General features: G+C 40.0%; 1 protein-coding gene across 4 annotated transcripts in view; it reads left to right on the top strand.

Moving 5' to 3' along the window:
* The window catches only part of INO80 (INO80 complex ATPase subunit), a 324,729-nt gene extending 320,764 nt beyond the window's left edge, over positions 1–3,965 (top strand). For all 4 annotated transcript variants that reach the window (XM_075844867.1, XM_075844866.1, XM_075844865.1 and 1 more), the window contains exons 35-36: positions 2,513–2,701; positions 2,827–3,965. In XM_075844867.1, coding sequence (XP_075700982.1) covers positions 2,513–2,701; positions 2,827–3,041 — 404 coding nt within the window. In that variant the 3' untranslated portion in view covers positions 3,042–3,965. The remainder of the gene's footprint in view (positions 1–2,512; positions 2,702–2,826) is intronic.
* The last annotated feature ends 14,336 nt before the right edge of the window (positions 3,966–18,301 follow it).

The following is an 18,301-nucleotide window of genomic DNA, read 5'->3' as shown; positions in this document are numbered from 1 at the left end:
ATACCTCCTGAATAAAAGGGCCCGGTATGGAATAAAACCTTATAAGATCTGTGAAAGTTCCACCGGGTACACGCATTGTTTCAGGATTTATGTGGGAAAGGATTCCAAAATTGATCCCCCAGAGTGCCCCCCTTCCCTTGGTGTCAGCCGAAAAATTGTCTGGGATCTTATACACCCACTACTTAGCCAGGGATATCATATCTATATAGACCATTTTTACAATATCATCCCTCTCCAAAAAGTGCCTTTTAGAAAGCGACAGTGGCCTGTGGCACGATAAGAAAAAAATCAAAAGGCCCTCACCAAAACCCTCCCCGGCCAGACATTGCCAAAAGGAGAAAGTAAAACAATGTGCAGCGAAAATACGCTGCTAGTGAAATATAGAGACAAAAAAGATGTACACATTTTATCTAGCATCCATAAGCATAGCGGCATCCACGTTCCAGTTTGTGGCTTCAGCACCACAACTTCTAAGCCTGCCTGCGTACTGGATTATAACCGCTTTATGGGTGGGGTGGATCTATCTGATCAGGTCATAAAGCTGTATAGTGCGATGCGGAAGAGTAAGACCTGGTACAAGAAGCCAGCAGTCCACCTCACCCAAATGGCATTGTATAATGCGTTTGTGGTGTTAAGATACACAGGCAATAGAAATACTTTTCTCCAATTTCAGGAGACCATTATCAAGGCCCTTTTATTTAACAACCCAGAAGGGGAGGGCACTACTTCGGGAGATTACAATTGCCGTATAATCCCAGGCCAGCGCTTTCCCTCAGTAATACCCCCCACTGAGAAGAAATCAAGACCCCAGAAAAGATGCCGGGTGTGTTCTAAAAAAGGCATCAGAAAAGACACTATCCACCAATGCGAGACATGCCCCACAAAGCCAGGCCTATGCATCAATGAATGCTTTAAACTTTACCATACCTTCACTGAGTTTTAGATTATTTAATTTATACACCCATTCATTTTACAAATTGGCCATTCTAAATTGAGTTTTGAAGCTGAGTAATTTTATTTTCATATATTTTTGCCCACTTACTAAAACTTTAAAAGAAACCCAAACAAAACTACAAATTCTTACTACATCCCTAGATGAATGCCTAAAGTGATTTCACGTTATAATTAGTCACACCTAATTAAAATATTTTTGAAAAACCCCTAACAACATTCTTACTATACCCCTAGATAAATACCTTGAAGGGTAGAGTTTCCAAAATAAGGTCAGTTGGAATCACTGAAATAGCATACTTGAGATAAAAAATGTATTTTTTATTTGACGGCATAATTTCATATAAATTTAATATTCCATCAATACATAATTTTTTTTAAACATTTTACTGAGTTTACCTATTACTATAACTATGTCCTGCCATATAAAACTGTTATATTAATTCTTATAAACTGTTTCGTGATATGGGCATAGTTTTTTATATTTGGGGGTTACTCCATTTACAAGCCGTTCCTGATCAATACAGTTTGGGCATTTTTATTGTTTTGTTCAGGTTTTTCACAACCTGTTAAACCCGAAAATACTTTCAGGAAAATTGATAATATCTTAGGGGATTGGTGATCCTTTACTGTCCATATAGATGGTGTTGGACACTGCCCTTTTATATATTCTGTTGGTGATTGGTTGTTTTGCGCACCTTACGGTTTCTACTTTGCTGGGCAGGGACCTGTAATGGTGTGCCAACATCCCATGGCATGTTCGTCTCTGATATAGAGATTGATGGGGCTAAAGAGACGTTGTATGACTAGTCCCTTTGAAACAAAAGAAGTGGCATTATAAAGCCCTGTTCTTTCATCTTGTGAACATGCTCAAGTTCTAAACTTTTTCCTTCTTAACCGCTTCGGACAGACACATTTGCTATGTCAGCTGCTTTCTTAGCACATCATAGTTCTATACACTGGCAAATGCACTTCTACTGGTTAATATGCTGTGGAAGGCAACCATGCCCCAAAAATAATATATTTGGTAAAAAAAAATTACCACCTAAAACCCATGATTCCTACTATGTAAACCTAGTGGTCCAAACACTCATTAAACCACTAGATGTATACCTTAGGGGGTGTAGTTTTCAAAATGTGATCACTTCTAGGGGTGTTGCATCATAAATCATAATTTTCTCTAACTTTTGGTGTATTTCACAATTAAGCAATTCATTTATCGACCACATTTTTCCACTAACATAAAGTACAATATGTCATGAGAAAATCATCTCCGAATCGCTTGGATAGGTAAAAGCATTCCAGAGTTATTACCACATAAAGTGACACATGTCAGATTTGAAAAAAAATCGGGCTGATCCTGAAGGCCAAAATGAGCTCGGTCCTGAAGGGGTTAATGAGATTGTCCAGAATTAGAAAAACATGGCTGCTTCCTTCCATATAACAGTGCCACACCTGGCCATGGTTTGTGTCTTGTATTGCAGCAGTCACCTGTCTTATGTAAATCTTCTATATTAATTGTATTTTTTGATTGTACTGTTTATTTTGGCTTCACATACAGGAATTTCCAATCAGGAAACATCTACCAGTGGACGAGCAAACACAAATCGCAATAGAGGACGTACAAAAACTGGTGGAAATGGAACAAAAGGTGGTAAATCTCGAAGTCGGAAGTCCACTGCCGGCAGTGCAGCAGCAATGGCTGGAGCAGCTGCAGCTTTTGCAGCATATGGATACAATGTATCAAAAGGTAATATTAAGTAACATCTTAATAGCCTCTCGTAGTAATAATCAAATTGCTATTTGACTCATTCACTTTTAATATCGCATAATTATATATCATTTTTTTAAATTGCTATTTTTATCTTTCTGCAGGTCTCCCTTCGAACAACACCCTTCAGTCACCTCTATTACGAACTTATGGAGTTACAGATTTTAGCCTTTTAAACTCCTCTTCACCAATAAACTCACCCTTGAGCAAAGGAAGCAGCGTTCCCGGTACTTCAAAAATTGGTAACGCTATTGGCACGGCACAGGATACTTCATCGCGAAGACACAGTAAAACTATTGGAAACCAAGGTGGATTGTAATCTGAAGCTTCTACTTAGCAAGGTCACATACAGCCAAAGATTTACACAAGAACTTTATTAACCACATAATAAAAACAAAAGTGTGGCGCAACTGCAAGTGTTGCAGTAGTGTGAACTCCTTTGGTGAAACCGTTTACAGAGTTTCCTTGATAAAACTTCTCATTATAACTTATAACAATATAAAACTGCCATCTTCGGTCAGTCCGAATGCCCCAGAATTTTGTCTTTAAATTTATGTCCGCAAAATGCAATAACCCTTTATGGAAACATTATAACCTTCCTCTGGTCGATGATCCCAATTTTTTTACTACTACTCTGCAAGAAACAGGATATAGAGAAAATGCTCTGCATCTTCATATTTTTGGCTCCATTTTAATGAACTCGCCTACATGATGAAATTAACATGAAATAAATGCGCCAGTGGTCTCTGGAAGTTTGATTAAAAAAACCAGCAGCTTCTGGAAGGGTGATTTATTAAGAACCTCTGTCATCTCACAGTCGGGCTATATGCTTTCCAATAAGAGTTTAACATAAAGGAAAGTATTCGCTGAGTGCAGTTTTCTGCGTAGAGCGATTGCCGATGCCTTCTACCTCTTTTCAACATATTCACTCCTTTTGAGAAGTGTAGCGGAAGCGGAAAATAATCTGTAGATCAGAATGTTTAAGGCCTGTAGTCACCTTGCCACAAGAGGGGCTTGCAAAAAAGGGGTAAAAGATGAACCCTGCAATGATTTGCACTCTTAAATTTTGGTCAGTTTTGCAGCATAATCATTAGTGTGTAAATAATACATTGAATAGCAGGAAACCGATGCAAAGTTATTTTTCTTCTCTTCTTTACAATGTGTTGTCTATTTTTATATCTAAATTTGTATATATGTATAAAAATCGTTTTACTAACTGAAGATAAAAAAAAATCAGAATAAATCAAAGGTAATTTTAGGTACTTTTTGTAATTGTCATTTTTACACCGTCAAAATGCATAAAAATTAGATGTATATACTGAGTATTCACCTGTGTGTACCTGTATTAACCTGTCACTGCCCTTTTTCTTTCTCATGTGTAATTTCCAGTGGATAGGACAAATGTATGATATTATGTTACAAATTGCTACAATTATATCTTAGCCCTATAGTCCCCTATAAGGAGAAGCCCTAACAGGCATTATCATAGGAGAGCTCTGTGGGCCTTACTTAGGCCCCAAACTGTTAATCTAAAAGGTTGAACCTTGGTTATCACCATGCCAGGGTCCACAGGGAACACTCTCCCTTTGTTTACATGCCTAGATTCCTATTAATCGTGGTGTCTTAGGTGTTTGAGGTTTCTCTAATCCTGGTCATTAGTGAAGCACTGCGGCTGACAACAACAGCATTCCTTGCTTATGTGCCTGCAAAATGGCCCTGCCAAATATTTACATATCTGATTGAGGGAGATGTTTGGTGAAGCTTGCATATTTATTTCAACAGTGGAGGCGTTTTGTGAAAAAAAAAGAGCCAGGAATGTTGAAATCCTATGTCGTTGGGGCTGCCCCCATGCACATTAGATCGTCGACCGTTCCTTCCAATATCTTTCAGCATGTTTGGCCAATTATAATCCTGAGCTTTGGGGTGGCCAGTCTGTTGTTCTGAGAACCACAGAAGATCTTTTGCTTTATAAGTGCCCTATATGGCCAAAGGGGATGTGGACACCATCACACCTATAAGAGCTTGTTGGACATTCCATTAAAAAACCATGGGCGTTAATATGATGTTACAATAAATATTCTTTGACCCTATAGGGTGGTTAGGGTTAACTAATTAAGTCCACGTACCTATTTGCCCTATGGCAACCAATACCCTTAATTCCACCCTACAATTAAAACATAACTTTTATTGATGTGATTATGACTTAGAATGAACTCAAAGAAGTCATTTAAAAGGGCAAGCAAATATCCAAGACATTCATAAGATGAAAACCACTTATTTTGTAATTCTAACAATGTTTTATTTGCTATTGTTCACACGTTACCGGCCCGGTTGACCATAAGAAGGGATCAGTCCGGCGTCGTAACACGTAGTCAATAGCAAAACATTGTGTCTCATTTTGGTTGTGCGCCTGTGAAAAACCCCAATTGTTGATCCATATACATTGTTTACACTCCCCACGGACCGCTTAGCTCAGAAGGAGAAGGTTTGGAGCAGCCGCTGATACCTACACATTTTGACTACAATAGTGTTGTGCCTATCTTAGCAAAACTATAAGGTGAGCAGTTTTCCCTCTTCTCTCTGTCTCAGTAGAAATACCTTTCTGTGAGGAACTACTACTTAGTGGAACACGGCTTGTTTTTTTCTTTTTTTCTGTTTCTTAATTGACCAGTTTCTGTACTTTTGTGCAAATTGTAAATTTTTTTTTTGTTTATTTCACTTTTTTACACGCTATTTGGTCTTTATGTAGGGATTTCATTAGCCCACTACAAAGAGGTATTTTTTTCCTCTATGCAGAACCCGGCCTATTCATGCATTCATCTTCTCTGGTGGCAATGCTGGGGAATTAAACACTTACTGCAAGGTTCCCCTGCAGAATACAGCTGAATATATTGCGGTAGTGTAAAACTGGACTAAGGCCTCATGCACACGACCGTATTTTTGTCCACCCGTAAATACTGGCGTAAATACGAGTCCTTGGTCACACGTATTCGACCCGTATTGCACCAGTATTTACGGACCCGTGCCCATAAATACGGGTCCGGTGTCACCCGTATTCCACCCGTATTTACGGGCACGTTTTTGGCTGCAAAATTGCACTGCACTAATCGGCAGCCCTTCTCTCTATCAGTGCAGGATAGAGAGAAGGGGCAGCCCTTTCCGTAATAAAAGTAAAAGAAATTCATACTTACCCGGCCGTTGTATTGGGGAGGCGTCCCTCTCTTCACATCCAGCCCGACCTCCCTGGATGACACGGCAGTGCATGTGACCGCTGCAGCCAGTAATTGGCCTGTGATTGGCTGCAGCGGTCACATGGACTGCTGCGTCATGCCAGGAGGCCTGACTGGAGGAAGAAGCAGGGAGTTCTGGGTAAGTATGAACATTTTTTTTTTTTTTTTTTTTTTTTTTACAGCTTTATCTATATTGTGATCGCTAGCCACTGTCCAGGGTGCTGAAACAGTTACTGCCGATCTTTTAACTCTTTCAGCACCCTGGACAGTGACTATTCACTGACGTCGCCTAGCAACGCTCCCGTAATTACGGTTACGCACATGTAGTCACCCGTAATTACGGGAGCCCCATAGACTTCAATGGGCTGCCCGTGCCGTAATTACGGCCTGAAATAGGACATGTTCTATCTTTTTCAACGACACGGGCACCTTCCCGTAAGCATACGGGGAGGTACCCGTGGCCAATAGAAGTCTATGGGCCCGTAATTACGGGAGTTTTTACGGTCGTGTGCATGGGGCCTAACACATTGGTTTTCAAAATTGTAAAGTTAAAGGGGTTATCTGGGTTGTTAGCATTTTTTTACTAAGGGCTGCAAATGTCCTGAAGTAAAAAAACAACTACTACTCGTCTATTCTTTTCCCTGGCAATTCAGCGCTGGCGCTCCGGTGGTACTCCTGGTGTTAGTTAACATCTGGGCAGCATGTGATCGCTGCAGCCAATTAGAAGGCAGAGCGATCATTTGTTATATTCCTGGCATGAACGCTTCGAGATGGGCCCCATGATGCCAGGAATACGATTGGCCACCGCTGAGCCCTCTGTTTGGCGGCAACAGTCACATCCTGCACACATAAAAACAAACACTGGGGGGACTACCAACGCATAAGCGCTGGATCACCAGGGAAAGAATAGGTGAGTACTGATGTTTTTTTTATTTCAGGATATTTTAACAACCTGGATAACCCGTTTACAGTCACAATAAGGTTAGAGTGGAGGATACAATAGTCACCAATTTGATATACTAAGGTTTTATGTACACAGCCATATTAAGTAATACTAGGCTAGGGACCTGCATTTTAGTTGTGCCTACACTGAAAATAACCTCAGTGTGCCTCCAATTTTATATAGAGATACAAACATCAAGGGATCGCATGATATAGTACGAAGGTATTCTCTATTAGGGTATGTGCACACGATAGCAGGCAAGAGAAAACAGCTGCCTCGTTTCACACGTAAATGCTCCTCGTAATATACGAGGCGTCTGTGACGCTCGTAAATCTTGAGCTGCTCTTCATTGAGTTCAATGAAGAACGGCTCAAATGACGTTGCAACGAAGTGTCCTGCACTTCTTTTGACGAGGCTGTAATTTTACGCGTCGTCTTTTGACAGCTGTCAAACGACGACGCGTAAATTACCGGTCGTCTGCACAGTACGTCGGCAAACCCATTCAAATGAATGGGCAGATGTTTGCCGACGTATTGTAGCCCTATTTTCAGGCGTAAAACGAGGCATAATACGCCTCGTTTACGCCTGAAAATAGGTCGTGTGAACCCAGCCTTAGGGTATGTGCACAACGGTAGCAGGCTTTTACGTCTGAAAAGACAGACTGTTTTCAGGAGAAAACAGCTGCCTCGTTTCAGACTTAAATGCTCCTCCTCGCATTTTGCGAGGCTTCTCTGACCGCCGTAAATTTTGAGCTGTGCTTCATTGAGTTCAATGAAGAACGGCTCAAATTACGTCTGAAAGAAGTGTCCTGCACTTCTTGTGACGAGGCTCTATTTTTACACGTCGTCGTTTGACAGCTGTCAAACGCGACGCATAAATGACAGGTTGTCTGCACAGTACGTCGGCAAACCCATTCAAATGAATGGGCAGATGTTTGCCGATGTATTGTAGCCTTATTTTCAGACGTAAAACGAGGCATAATATGCCTCGTTTACACCTGAAAATAGGTAGTGTGAACCCAGCCTTAGAAGAATTTCTTCTAGAAGAAAAAAAAATAACTCGGATGCGCCTATGAGTCTGCATGTGCATGGGCCCTTACTGTTGAAAACTTTTGTAATACTTCGGTCGATTATAGGTTTTCTACTTTTTTCTGACACTTAAAAATGAATAACTTAACCCCTTAGGGTATGTTCACACGGCAAACGAAAGACGGCCATAAAATACAGAGCTGTTTTCAAGGAAAAACTGCCCCTGACTTTCAGCCGTTTTTTATTCATCAAGCGTTTTTTGATGCATTTTTTTTAAAGCCGTTTTTGGAGCTGTTTTTCTATTGAGACAATGAAAAACTGCTCAAGAAGTGACATGCACTTCTTTTTTACTGGGTGTTTTTTACGCGCCATTTTTACAAAAGGCCGCGTAAAAAATGCTCGTGCGAACGAAACGCCGTTTTTTCCCATTGAAATCAATGGGCAGATGTTTGGAGGCATTCAGCCCCCGTATTTTCAGCTGTTTTTTGGGGCGTTTACAGCCCGAAAAACGGCTGAAAATAGGCCATGTGAACATACCCTTAATGACGCAGCATAGTTTTGGCCTTTAGGGCCAGAGCCCTTTTTTCAAATCTGACGTGTCGCTTTATATGGTAATAATTCTGAAATGCTTATGCCTATCCAAGCAATTCTGAGATTGTTTTCTCATGACACATTGGACTTCATGTTAGTGGTAAAATTTGGTCTATATATTCAGTGTTTATTTGTGAAAAAAAGAAAAATGTAGAGAAAATTTAAAAAAATGTTGCATTTTTCTGATTTTAAATGTATCTGCTTGTAAGACAGATGGTAATTTATTTTTTTAAACTCGTTTTATTAAGAACTGTTACAATAACAAGTATAAATTCAGTCACACATCTCTCATTACAAAACATGGCACATTGGATCAAGATAATTTACATACAGCAAATCAAATAATGCGTATACACAGAGCAGTCCAAAAAGATGATATGTCATAAACAATAGCGATTAAACTGGTTTGCTTGGATGTTTGCATGACAATGGTAATAAAGAGACAGAAACCAGAACAGATATAAAAGAAAACAAAACAGCCTAGGACCCATGTCACCCACGAGCATATGACAAATCCGGCACAGCTAGTTCTTGGAGATACATACTAAAATTTGGGTCACTTACATTCCGATCTCACAGTATCTGGTGAACCAACGGAGGGGTTGACTGTCAGAGGGGAGTTATTCCAAATATCCCAGACCTTAGAAAACTTAGTACTACAACCGCGATTCAGAAATACAACTTTCTCGAAAGGTATGACAGAATTTACTAATCCCTTCCAATGACCAATGGATGGAGGGCGATCATTCATCCAATGTTATGCTATAGTTTTCCGTGCTAGAAACAGAGTTTCTCTCAAAAAAATTCTAGTGTGGTGATTCCATGTCTCCCCATCCAGTATACCAAACAAACATATCTTAGGACATAAAGGAATGCCTACATGTAATAAGGACGATAACAGGGATAGAATGTTGTTCCAAAAGTCCCTAATGACAGTGCATGACCATATCATATGCCAAAAATCTGCCTCTGGAACATCGCATCTCAGACAATCTGAAGAAGGTAGGTGTCCCATTTTAAATATCCTAACCGGGGTCAAATATGCCTGGTGTATTATATATAACTGGATCATTTTATTGTTTGCGGATGGGGTAACCTGAAGATGAGACTCCAAAATATCATCCCACTCATCTGTCTGAATGGTAGGAATCCACAGTTTCCATCTACTCTCTATAGTCAGTCCACCACGTGCAGGGCTCACAGGCACGGCTTTCTCAGGGCCCTGCTCTAGGGCTGATAAGGATGGTACGGGGGGGGGGGGGGAGGTTAAGGAGCTGAGGTCCCGCCAGCCAGGAATCACCTACCCCGTCCACAACGATTTCCTGGTCCGTGCTGCAGGCTGATGTGCTCTGCTGTGAGGGTGATGCACACGTGTGCCTGCCGAGATGTCGGCTGTAAAAGGCAGGCCCGGCCTCCGTTCAGCGCCGCACCGCGTGTCGTCTCCAGCGGCCGAGATGTCCGCAAATAACCACCGGGGACACGGCAGCCGCACCGGACAAGATTCCTCCGGTCCAGCAGTCAAGTAAGTGGAGGATGTGTGCCTACAGAGCAGGATTATAGTCAGGATGGCGGGAGCTCCGGTGCTCGGGCTGCCATCCAAGCCATGCCCCCAGGACAGATGGTAATTCCACACAAAATAGTTACTAGTTTACACTTCCCATATGTCTACTATACGTTGGCATTATTTTTGAACATTCTTTTATTTTTCTAGGACGTTACAAGGCTTAGAACATAAGCAGCAATTTCTCATATTTTGAAGTAAATTTCAAAAGCCTCTTTTTTTTTTTTAGGTACCAGTTCAGTTCTGAAGTGGCTTTGAGGGGCCTATATATTAGAAACCCCCACAAAATACCCCATTTTAAAAACTAGACCCCTCAAAGTATCCAAAACAGCATTTAGAAAGTTTCTTAACCCTATAGGCATTTCACAGGAATTTAAAACAACGTAGAGGTGAAATTTACAGATTTAATTTTTTATGCAGAAAAATTTATTCCATTTTTTTCTGTAAAACAGAAATATGTGGTCATAAACTTCTGGTTGGACAAACGGCAGGGCTCAGAATCGGTCCCTGCTGAAGGAGCTGTGACAACTGTTGTACGAGACCGCAGTTGTGACCGCTCATGAACGCGCCAAGTGGGAACAGCGCTGTGTTTAGAGCAAGAAGTACTATTAGGTCATGAAGTGCGAACGATGCGCTCATCATGACCTAATAGTACGGGACGGGGTTAAAGGAGTACTCTGGGCAATACTAATATACGTTATGCCAATCGCATAAAACATGTATCAGTTTTGCTCCTTTTATTTCTAGTCAAAATACCCATTAAATGGGTTATCCCCTGAACCCTTTTCTTAACACAATGTCAGTAATGTGGAAAGTTTTGTTATCTATTTTTCACATACCTTCTCATCACAGTGTCTCCTTGGCTTTGTTGCAGACTTGTGGATGGGCAGCTGTGCCAGACCATGTGGTCACCACCTGAGGCTGCAGCTTTTTCAAGGTAATGTTTCATCAGCAAATTATCTATGGTTTACGTTTTTATTTGAATCATATTTTTAAAGATTTTTTCTATTTTCTATGCCATTATCTATATAGAAACATAATCCTAAAATGTTGCAGTTTTCACTCTGGCTAATAACCCCTTCCCGCCGCAGCCCTTTTTCAGATTTTCATTTTCGTTTTTTCCTCCACACCTTCCAAAAGCCATAATGCCTTTATTTTTCTGTCGATATAGTACTATGAGGGCTTGATTTTTGCGGGACAAGTTGTAGTTTTTCGTAAACACCATTTACTTTGCCATATAATGTAATAGGAAACGGGAAAAAAATTATTTGTGGGGTAGAAAATAAAAAAAACAGCGATTCCTTCATGGTTTTTTGCACGCCGTTTTTACGGAATTTACTGTGCAATTAAAACAACATGTTAATTTTATTCTATGGGTCAATACGATTACGCCGATACCAAATATATGTAGTTTTTTTCTATATTTTACTACTTTTACAAGGAAAAACCTAAGTGTAAAAAAGAAAATTTATTTTGTTTCGCCAAATTCCGAGAGTCATAACTTTTTTATTTTTCTGTCGATTAAGTGGTATAAGGGCTTATTTTTTGCGGGATAAGCTGTAGTTTTTAGTAATACCATTTTGGTGTAAATGCGACGGTTTGATCACTTTTTATTTCATTTTTTGTGGGAGATTAGGTGACCAAAAAATAGAGATTCTGGCGTTCACAATTTTTTTTTTCTTACGGCGTTCACCGTGCAGGTTAAATAATAATATATTGTAATAGTTCAGACTTTTCCGGATGCGGCGATACCAATTATGTTTATTTATTACATTTTTTACTATGCTCTAGGTGGAAAATGGGAAAAGGGGGGTTTTTTGAACTTTTAATATTTTTATTTTTTTTTACACAAAAATAATACTTTATTTACGGCGGATGTCGGGAAGGGGTTAAAGAACAGGATAATTTTGTGTTTTTAATATTTGGGTATTTTCCTCCCCGCATTCCAAAAGCCATAACTTTTCTATTTCTTCGTCGACATAGCCATATGAGGGCTTTTTCTGTGCAGGGCAAGTTGTAGCTTTTCATGACACCATTTATTGTACCGCATAATGTACTGGCAATCTGCAAAAAATTATTTGTAGGGTGAAATGGGCAAAAAACAGCGACTACACAATTTTTTGCGGGGGGTTTTGTTTTTACGGCGTCCATTGATACGCTTACGGCAATACCAAATTTATATATTTTGTTTTATGTTTTGCCACTTTTAAAAAAATAAAACTATTTGCTAAAAAAAAAAAAAAAAAATGTTTTATGAGAGCCATAACTTTTTTTTATTTTTCCATCAATTTAGAAGTGTGAAGGCTTAAATTTTGCCGGGCGAGCTGTAGTTTTCACCGATACCATTTGAGGTACATGTGACTTTTTGATTACTTTTTATTCCATTTTATTGTAGAGCTAAGGTGACCAAAAAACAGGAATTTGCATGTTTTATATATTTTTTTTTATGTCGTTCACTGAGCGGGTTAAATAACGCTATATTGTGATAGTTTGGACTTTTATGGAGGCAGTGATACCAGTTATGTTCACTTTTATATTTTTTAACATTACTTTAGGGAAAATAATGGGAGAAGGTTTTTTTTTTAACTTTTAATATATATATTTTTAACATTATTTGACCCCCCCCCCCCCACACATGCACCTCATGTGACTCCCAGCATTCAGTTAGCAACAGGGTTATACATGACATACGTGTGTAGGGGCCACATAGAGGACACATCCATGGACTAAATAAAGGGGTATGTCTGAATGGAATGGTGAACAACTGCTTCACTGTGCCTGTATTTACGGTCTCTAAATGATTTTTAAAATGGCTTCCTGTCTCTGAGATGATGTCATGTTGTTAATTAAGTTACATTTTTTTTAAAAATGCACAGGAGACAGGAAGAAGAATGTAAGAGCTTCTCCTCGCAGAGACTGACCGACATGATGATGAGAAGCTGCTGTAGGCAGGGCCAATTCAAGCTTTTCTGCTGCCTGAGGCGAAAATTGAAATGGTGCCCCCCAGATTCTGATTGACATCCCGCTGGCTGCCCTACATCATTAGCAGCCTCCTCCAACTCTTGCGGATGTGCCGTTGCCTTGTACTGGCATGCACGGTGCAGCCAGGCAGAGTACAACTCACTGCACGGTGTGTGCTCAAGTCATACAAGGCAATGGCGTATCCGGAGTTGGAGGGGACTGGTAGTGATGTATAACAGCCAGTGATATGTCATGGAAAGTTGGGTTTGGAGGCATGACTGTGACTCTTCGGGATAGTGGCACCACCCCATGACCCTTTACTGAGTAATTAGCATATGGTGTGTGCCGTTTAAAAGTTAATTTCCTACATCTGAAAACCACATACAGGGGATTGTTTGGAAATATTGTCAGGTCATGTATTACCGCATGGTGGCGGTTCAAGGGGTTAAAGCTACCTGACAGGTTCCCATTAAATATACAATGATTTGAAAACAATTCCATCTGCTCTGCAATTTTGTTATTATAAATATTTCCTATTAAATTACAGTTCCAGAACCTAGCTCAAACATATATACAGTACCAGAACCAAGCTCAATACATATATATATATATATACAACAACAGAACCAAGCTCATACATATATACAGCAACAGAACCAAGCTCAGTACATACAGTTAGGTCCAGAATTATTTGGACAGTGACAAGTTTTGGCATTTTAGCTGTTTACCAAAACATATTGAATATACAGTTTTATACTCAATATGGGCTTACAGTGCAGACTTTTAGCTTTAATTTGAGGTTATTCACATCCTAAATTGAGGAAGGATTTAGGAATTACAGCTCTTTAATATGTAGTTGCCTCTTTTTTTGCCTCTTTGGACCATTATCTCAAAAGTTATTTAATGGGCTGCATGGGCTATTCCCTCGTTAATCCATCATCAATTAAGCAGGTAAAAGGTCTGGAGTTGATTCCAGGTGTGGCATTTGCATGTGGAAGCTGTTGCTGTGAATCCACAAGATGAGGTCAAAGGAGCTGTCAATGCAAGTGAAACAGACAGTTGTTGGGCTGAAAAAAATAAAGAAATCCTACGATTTGTTCTATCTCTGATGGAGTGGCCAAATCAACAGTTTGGTCAATTCTTGAAAAAAATAAAATTAAAAAAAAAGCGCACTGGTGATCTCGTGAACTCCAAAGGGCCTGGCTGTCCACGGAAGACAACAGTGATCACCGATCGCAGAATCCTTTCCATGGTGAAGAACACTGTCCTGGAAGTAGGTGTACCAGAATCTAAGTTTACCATAAAGACAAGACTTCATGAGAGCAAATACAGAGGGTTCACCACAAGGTGCAAACCCTTAATCAGCCTCAAAAATAGAAAAGCCGGATTAGACTTTGCCAAACAACATCTAAAGAAGCCAGCCCAGTTCTGGAATAGCATTCTATGGACAGCTGAAACTAAGATCAACCTGTACCAGAATGATGGGAGGAAGAAAGTATGGAGAAGGCTTGGAACGGCTCATGATACAAAGCACACAACACCCTCTGTAAAACATGGTGGAGGCAGAGTGATGGCATGGGCATGCATGGCTTCCAAAGGCACTGGATCACTAGTGTTTATTGATGATGTGACTGAAGACAGAAGCAGCTGGATGAATTCTGAAGTATCCAAGGATACACTTTCTGCTCAGATTCAACCAAATGCAGCAAGGTTGATTGGACGTCGCTTCACAGTACAGATGGACAATAACCCAAAACATCCTGCAAAAGCAACCCAGGAGTGTTTTAAAGCAAAGAAGTGGAAGCTCCAGAACCAAGCTCAGTACATAAATACAGCACCAGAACCAAGATCATTACATAAATACAACACCAGAAACAAGGTCAGTACATAAATACAGCACCAGAAACAAGGTCTGTACATAAATACAGCACCAGAACAAAGCTCAGTACATAGATACAGCACCAGAACCAAGCTCAGTGGATATAAAAAGTCTACAAACCCCTGTTAAAATGCCAGGTTTTTATGTCATGTTACAGAATCTTTTCAGAACTTTTTCCACCTTTAATGTCCCCTATAATCCGTACAATTCGATTGAAAAACAAACTGAAAACTTTTAGGGTGGAAAAACAATAAACAAAAATAATGTAATTTGCATAAATATGCACACCCTTAAACAAATACTTTGTTGAATTACCCTTTGACATTTGACAGCATTCAGTCTTTTTGGGTAGAAGTCTATCAGCATGGCACATCTTGACTTGGCAATTGTTGCCCACTCGACCTTGCAAAAGCGCTCCAAATCTGTCAGATTGCGTGGGCATCTCCTGTGTACAGCCCTCTTCAGGTCACCCCACAGATTTTCAATGGGATTCAGGTCTGGGCTCTGGGTGGGCCATTCCAAAACGTCGATCTTTTTCTAGTGAAGCTGTTCTTTTGTTGATTTGGAGGTATGCTTTGGGTGGTTGTCGTGCTGAAGAGTGAAATTCCTCTTCATCTTTTTAGCAGAGGCCTGCAGGTTTTGTGCTAATATTCACTGATATTTTGGAACTGTTCATACTTCCCTTCACCTTGACTAATGCCCCAGTTCCAGCTACAGTAAAACAGCACCAAATCATAATGCTGCCTCCACCATGCCTCACTGTGGGTATGATGTTCTTTTGGTAATGTGCAGTGTTGGCTTTGCGACAAACATACTTTTTGGAATTATGGCCAAAAATTTCAACCTTGGTCTCAAGCTCAGACCATAACACGTTTTCCCACATGCTTTTGGCAGACTTGATGTAGGTTTTTGCAAAACATAGCCGGGCTTGGATGTTTTTCTTTGTTAGAAAAGGCTTCCGTCTTGCCACCCTACCCCACAGTCCAGACATATAAAGAATACGGGAGATTGTTGTCACATGAACTACACAACCAGTATCTGACAAAGTCCTGCAGCTCCTTTAATGTTGCTGTAGGCCCCTTGGTAGCCTCCCGTCTTTGTCTTTTCATCAAGTTTTGAGGGACGTCCACTTCTTGGTAATGTCACGGTTGTGCCAAATGTAATCCACTTCTTGATGACCATCTTCACTGTGTTCCATGGTATATCTAATGCCTTGGAAATTCTTTGGTACCCTTCTCCTGACTGATGCCTTTCAACAATCCGATCCCTTTTATATGTTGTAAGCTCTTTATGGACCATGGCTTTTGCCGTCACATGCAACAAAGAAAATGTCAGGAAAATCCTAATAGAACAGCTGAACTTTATATGGGGTTATTCAGAATCACTTTAAATAATGGCAGCTGTGTACTGACTACTATTTAACATGAGTTTGAATGTGATTGGCTAATTCTGAACACGACCACATCCCCAATTATAAGAGGGTGTTCACACTTATGCAACCACATTGTTTTTGTTTTTTATTTCCCCACCTCTAAATTATTTCAGTTTGTTTTTCAATGGAATTGTACAGATTATGGGTCACATCAAAGGTGGAAAAAATTCTGAAATTATTCATCCTATACTGACTTTGTAACATGACAAAATATGGCATTTTACCAGGGATGTGTAGACTTCTTATATACAGCACCAGAACCAAGCTCAGTACATATATACAGCACCAGAACAAAGCTCAGTACATATATACAGCACCAGAACAAAGCTCAGTACATAAATGCAGCACCAGAAAAAAAGCTCAGCACATAAATACAGCACCAGAACAAGGCTCAGTACATATATACAGTGCCAGAACCAAGCTTATTACATATATACAGTACTAGAACCAAGCTACGTACATAAATACACCACCAGAACCAAGCTTAGTACATATATACAGTACTAGAACCAAGCTCAGTACGTATATACAGTACTAGAACCAAGCTCATAACATAAATACAAGACCAGCACAAATACAGCTCGATTTAGTGCAACCCCTGCTGTATAGGTTTGTACGGCGTAAAACTACAACTACCAGCATGGCCCGAACAATCGTAAGGATATGTTGGGAGTTGCTGTTTCATAAAAAAAAAAGTAATACCACCCATCATCTCACTGCAGATCATACAGTTACTACAGTACTACAGTACTGATTAGAGGCAGAATAAACGTTTTACATTAAGTGACTCACCGGTGACTATCTCAGATTTTAGTTGTTCTTTTTCTATTTTCTTCTCCATCCGGTACAGACCTCTATGACGACATCTCCCGGCCATGGCCCATATCTGCAGTTTGCCGCTCAGGTGGCTTCAGCTTCTCACTTTTCAAACATTTCCACACCTATAAACGAAGATAAAATTCTCATTATGCCACACAGGCATATACCCCTAAATATAATAGTTCTGTCACTGCACCTCTAATTCTAATAGCACAATACACTGTCCCTGATTATAATAGCACGATACACAGTGTCCCACACACACAGTGCTCCCTGTAGTTAGTGCCCCCATAGAGCCCCCTGTAGAAAGTTCCCTACATAGATCCCCCTGTAGATAGTGAGAGTTTAAGCAGGAGAAAAAAGGATCATTCCAGGGGCGCTGCTGAGTGGTGATAATAACAGGATCGAAGTTCGGAGATAATAATAATAAAGAATTTATTGGCTACGCGTTTCGACGATGAACTATCGTCTTCATCAGGCCATATGCATAATACATTGAACACGTCTTATATACCATCATGGTTCATAAATGACACGAGTAAAAAAGCCGCCAAATCTGCAAAGGTCAAGGTGCGTTCGTGACGTCACAGCCGGCTTTTTACCTTTGCATCCAATCAAAACTTAAATCGGTGAAAAAAGTTACCCGTGTTAAGTATATCACACATACATAGTAAATTTGTTAAATAACATAAGAATAAAAATAAAAATAAAAAGAATAAAAGACAAAGTATTGTCGACATCTGTATAATCAAAAAATAAAAACAGGCATAAAATAAATGGTTTACAAAAGACACAATACGTGGAATTTAAAATAGAAAAGTACTGAGCTACAGACCAGTAGGTTGTTACGTAGCAACGAAGGACGCCAAGACGCGAACTTGGTAACCAGGACAACCTGGCCGAGAACAGTGCTATAGAGCATATAAGGATATGTATCTGCCGTGGAAAATTTGTAAAAGTGAAATCTTTATTAAGAGTATGTATACAATTAAGTGCTCTTAGTTGCTTAGATGGATTGTACGGGGTTTTTATGTGTGGCTCTAACAGAGGCGTTGCCAGGCAACTGAAAAAACAAACAAAGAGGACGGGAACAGCGAACGAAGGACTTATCAGCGCTCACTGTGAATGGACCAAA

This window comes from Rhinoderma darwinii, chromosome 12, assembly GCF_050947455.1.
Source record: "Rhinoderma darwinii isolate aRhiDar2 chromosome 12, aRhiDar2.hap1, whole genome shotgun sequence".
Taxonomy (NCBI): domain Eukaryota; kingdom Metazoa; phylum Chordata; class Amphibia; order Anura; family Rhinodermatidae; genus Rhinoderma; species Rhinoderma darwinii.
This window is presented reverse-complemented; position numbering and strand designations above follow the sequence as displayed.